A 5,386-nucleotide genomic window follows, 5' to 3' on the forward strand; every position below is an offset into this window, starting at 1 on the left:
AGGATCAAGTGCCAAGGGAAATACCAAAAACATTGAACATAAAAACAACTTTTTCTATAAAACCAAGGCTGTTTCTATGTTAACACTCACCATAAATGACGGCACCAACAAAGAGATCTCAGCCTCTGGGATATTTGCTGAAAAGAGAAGGGATGCTTCTTCTTTAAAGGCAGAGCTGTTAGAAGGCTGTGGATTATATAGGACCTTTTGTTACAAATTTCCCAACATGACGTATCGGAGCCCAGATGATTTCTACCTAAACAGACCAATCAGAGCCATGCATTGAAACAACTTTGGCCTTCACCATACACAAACTAAATCTTCAATTTATTTTATCATCATTAGTCAAACATCTTAAATGATGCAGTTATCCTCAACCGACAAAACAAGCATCTCTTTCCATTTGCCTTAAACATTAAGCCTTCCTTTATATTTGTGTATTATTTTTGCAAGAAGTCAAAACAAGACAGACACACTGACATTTTCTTAAAATAAATTGGTTTAGATAGCATACAATATATATATAAATATGGCCACCAGGGCTAGTACCTTATTGACTACGTTAAGCAAATGGTTGCAAAAATTAAACCTGATATCAAAGTGAAGTTTGTCTTTCTGTTAGATTTTTTAAGCCGGCACAGCTGGGATTTGAGCCAAAAATGTTCTGTTTACCAGACAAATGGTTTACCTAACTAAGAAACTTTTCCGCTTTGAGTAAAAGTGTCAAAAATGTCAATTTTCACTAAACACATGTTAGGGAAGTAATTTGTACAGTCAGTCCATCGGGCACTTTCCTATTTGGTTCAAATGTCATCAAATATTATCTACATTATCTTGATGGCTCAGATTTGAGTCCAAATGTAAACGTGAGATTGTAAACATACATTCTAAAATGGCATTTGAAATGTTTGACATTACATTTGAACCTGGTTCATTATAAAAAATAAATGCAATAGACTTACCATAAGAAAGCTCACAAACAACCAGACATTTGAACATAAATTAAATATAATCAACATAATTAGAGTCTTTTGTTTTCAAGCTCCAATTTTGAACAATCAAAGCAGAATGATTTTCAACAGAGTGATGAGCACTTGATGGGAAACACTACAGGCTGGTATAATATTTATGAACAAGAATTTGAGAATCATTTTCTTTATATTTATCTATCTATCTATAATAAATAATGAATTTGGAATATGATGAAACCTTTATGACTGAACTGCAACAACCCAGGTCAGTTTATTATAATCCTGATCGTAATCCCATGGCAAAAAGGACTTTTTACATTACTTTTTGCATTGTCTCTCAATATTTAAAGAAATCACAAATGTGTTTAAATGGTGGCTTTCACATTTATTACACGGTAATACAGCTTTATTTTAGCATCACTTGAAGACACATACAAACTGATGATGGTAGACAACAGCTACACAAGGTAGCTGACAGTCTTAGCAATAACTCAGGTATTTAATAAGTCCAGCCTGTGCCAGGGCACATTGAGTGCCAGTGTGCATCCCGCTCCATTTCCCTCAGCCCTCTGGCGCATGCTGCTAAATTCTTCGCTAAACCCGACGCTCTGCTCTCCGGGCGAAGCTGCAGCAGGTCCTGTCTGTGTGCACTGCAGCAGGCAGCATGATGTCAGAGTTTTTAGGAGGTTATGGACACCATGTTGTTAGGACTCAGGATCTCAATCCAGTATCCATCAGGGTCCTGAATGAATGCAAGGCCTTTCATTTTACCTGGGGTGCAAAAACATAAGTATGAATAAATGTGAAAAAAGTGTGCAGTGAAGTGTACTCCTCCAGATTTGAACGTAATGTTTTAGTTCTTAACTTAACAGCGTTGTAAGAAATGATTTGTACTTGGCAACATTCACAGCTACACTGTATCTACTGATGGTTTAACAGCATTTATCCTCAGTTAGTGGCTGGTAGGATGACGTGAAAATGGCCTGAGATCTCATGAGGATATTTTTGATTAACTCTGTAGTATCCCTTGGTGTAGAATAGATGGTTCCTCTTTGAGAAACTACAAAAGTACAAGCCATATCAGCTCAGCTGGTCAAATTCTGTTCTAAACCAAATGTCTACAGTGGTTTTGTTATAACTATTACTAGAATGATTGACCTATCAGAATCAGAATACCTTTATTAGTCCCACAGAGGGGAAATTGGCATCGTTACAGCAGGAAAGAGCCACAGACAGCTTAATGTTACATATGTTAAAAAAAAGTACTGAGTTATGATATAATACAAAATATAATAAAAAAATAAAGTAAAAAAAAAATACTTTTCAAAATATAAATCCTGTATGTCCACAGAAACAAATATTGAGTGTACCATTTAGATAGATAGCAAACATTAGCTATCTATCCAAAATAGCTAGAAAACAGGTACTATCAACTAAACAAGCTAGCCAACGTTAGTTACCCATCAAACAGGCCATGTAGGAAAAAATGTTGTGCCATTAAGCTTACTAGCAAACATTCGCTATCTATGAGACTAGCTAGCAAATGTTATCTACTTACTCATCTACTTACCAAGCTAGCTTACGTTAGCTACCCAACTTTGAAGCTAGTTAGTTAGTGAACGTTAGCCAATAACTGTCATAGTTTAAATTATTATTATTATTTGATACCCTATGGTTAAACTTACAGTGCGGAAATCTGGCAGTAAGTTATTATTATTATTATTATTATTATACACACATGCATTTCCAAACATTTGGACTACCTATGTTGCAAATGTATTATCTTTTCAATTTACACACGGCATCTATTGCACGTCTGTCCGTCCTGGGAGAGGGATCCCTCCTCTGTTGCTCTCCCTGAGGTTTCTCCCATTTTTCCCTTTAAACTGTGGGTTTTCTCTGGAAGTTTTTCCTTGTACGATGTGAGGGTCTAAGGACAGAGGGTGTCGTATTGTCATACTGATATTCTGTACAAACTGTGAAGTCCACTGAGACAAATGTAACATTTGTGATATTGGGCTATATAAATAAACATAAAACATTGATTGATTATGAAGAAACATTGGTGACATTTGCTTTTACTAATACTCTCACACAGCCAGCAGCTTCTAACAGCTCCAAACTTCAGTGTACATTCCCACGTATGCATTATTTCAAGGGTTCCCAAAGTGGGGGTCGCGAGACCCCGAGTGGGGGTCGCGAGATGATTACAAAATAAAAATGGAAAATAAAAAAATAAAAATTACTAAAAAAAATTGATTTATTTTTATTTTTGTATTATTATTAATAATAACGTTTGCATAGACATCTTCAAGGGCGGACTAGCAATCTGTATAATTTCCCCGCAACGAGGCTCCCCCTTTGACAATCCACTAGCGCAGTATTTGTGCGGAAAACTGAAATGAATTCACTACCAACTAGCAACCAATGTCACATTGCTTTGATATTATTGGAGAGAGGTGAATACAACTGAAGATAAACAACAGTGGTAGATTCATTAAGAACAAAAATAAAAATGAATATTTTAACATCTACTGTAGGATAGATATACTTAAGGGCTTATTTTATTCTTGAATAGAATGGCATCAGCCCATATTTCAATTGTAATTGCTTTTCATTTTAAGGGCACAAGCCAACTAAAAAAGCCTAATGGGGAAAGAAAGAAAAATTATGCTGTCAGGTTTTATGTATTTAACCCGTCTATGACCCTGAGTTTCACAAACGCTTCACATCTTACCATCATCTGGCTTCTTGACAAATGTGACTCCTTGTTCTTCAAACAGTTTGCAGGCAGCGTAGACGTCAGGAACTGCAATTCCTATGTGTCCTGTTAAATGCCAGGTAGACATATAGACACTGTTTACTATGGATACAGACTGTTAGCCATAGTGTAGTTTGCTCCAGTGAGCCAATACATGTACAGAGATTCTCTCACATTAAAAACAACAGACAAGAAGCAAACAGTATATCCTTTAAATGTTAAATCGACATTTTATAAAGAGTGTTATACTCAGGGTTCGTACGGTTGCTTGAAATCCTTGAAAATGCTTGAAATTTGACGTGGTGTTTTCAAGGTTGGGAAAGTGCTTGAATTTTGGGAATGGTGCTTGAAATTGAGATAAAGTGCTTGAAAATGTAAATGCTTTACTTTTACAATAAATTGCTGTCTGACTGAATAGTTCGCTTTTTAGATTAAAAGGAAATAATTGCTTCGCTTCTACATAAAACAGCTCCGCTGCGGCCTTCCCGCACTATGCGCGCGACCTGCAAGTGTTTGTGTTACGTGTGACCTCCTGGGCATTCTGATGAGAGTGATAGATGACAGTATGCCAGGAGGTTGCAGTTAGAGCGTTGGCTAGCAGAAGACAAATAAAAGCCATGGCAAAGACGAGGGTCAAGCCCACGAGTAGCCTCCTGCAAAGTTTGCAAAAATAACGATGCGAGAGTCTGCGCTGACGAGCCACATGAAAGGTACGCCGTAGTAGAGCATTTTAGATTAGGCTAGCGTTGCATGTTACGTTTGTTTAAGCTAACGTTAGCGAGCTGAATAGCGAACTCGATTGAGGGATCATAATAATTGCAGGGGACAATCATTTCAGAGGAGCGTACCTATGTTATGTGCGTTACAGTCGCAATCGTTTGGTGCTCAGAGAATGAATCACTCACGGCATTTCGTGTTATAGTCACGAAATATAATCTATTGATTCGACACAGAGCGATTTTGAAAGCCATGTATTTCTACTGGTTGTATGTTTCGTGCCTAAACCAAATGTGACTTGCTCTATCGAAATCAGTCACATTGACCCGAAGACACATTTTCGTTTGTATTACTGGTCTGGGTGAAGCTCGCGAGTGTGTTTGTGTATTTTTGCGTTTGTGTACCGGGGAAACACTTACAAGAAACACCGGCTGTTGTTATGCTTACTGTGACTGAATTTGCCGAAACAAGTTTAATATTCTGAAAGCCAATGCTTTGTTTATTTGAAAACAGATGAAAACAAACTGTCTTTTATATAAAATTGAAGTATTATACAAGTAAAACTACATTTTGCTTTAATCCCATGTAATTGTAGAATGAACACAGTCTTCCTTTGAAGAATGTATAAGTCAGGTGTCTTGAGTAGTCAAAATTACCTACAAATCATCGTACACATTTGTAAATATTACACCTGACTTATACATTCTTCAAAGGAAGACTGTGTTCATTCTACAATTNAGAATCAAATGGATGATGACGTCATGATGACGTTTCACCAACGAGGCGTTTTGGGGAGGTATTTTCTGTTTTAGAATTTTACTCGCTACAGGGTGTACTTTGAGGGTTTTGACTCTGCACACCGTTTACATGCAGAAAAACCTTCATAACACACAAGGGGACGGGTAATAACCGGAAAAGCATGACATGTGACCTTTAA

General features: G+C 37.0%; 1 protein-coding gene across 1 annotated transcript in view; it reads right to left on the reverse strand.

Annotated features, from left to right (window-relative positions):
• Positions 1-1,335: 1,335 nt before the first annotated feature.
• Positions 1,336-5,386, reverse strand: part of glo1 (glyoxalase 1) — a 12,467-nt gene continuing 8,416 nt past the window's right edge. The window contains exons 5-6 of the mRNA XM_010778111.1: positions 3,709-3,798; positions 1,336-1,742 (exon numbers count right to left, since the gene is read on the reverse strand). Of these exons, the coding sequence (XP_010776413.1) occupies positions 1,651-1,742; positions 3,709-3,798 (182 nt within the window). The 3' untranslated portion in view covers positions 1,336-1,650. The remainder of the gene's footprint in view (positions 1,743-3,708; positions 3,799-5,386) is intronic.

The sequence above is a fragment of the Notothenia coriiceps genome, unplaced genomic scaffold (genome assembly GCF_000735185.1).
Source record: "Notothenia coriiceps isolate Sejong01 unplaced genomic scaffold, NC01 NC01_scaffold00018999, whole genome shotgun sequence".
Lineage (NCBI taxonomy): Eukaryota > Metazoa > Chordata > Actinopteri > Perciformes > Nototheniidae > Notothenia > Notothenia coriiceps.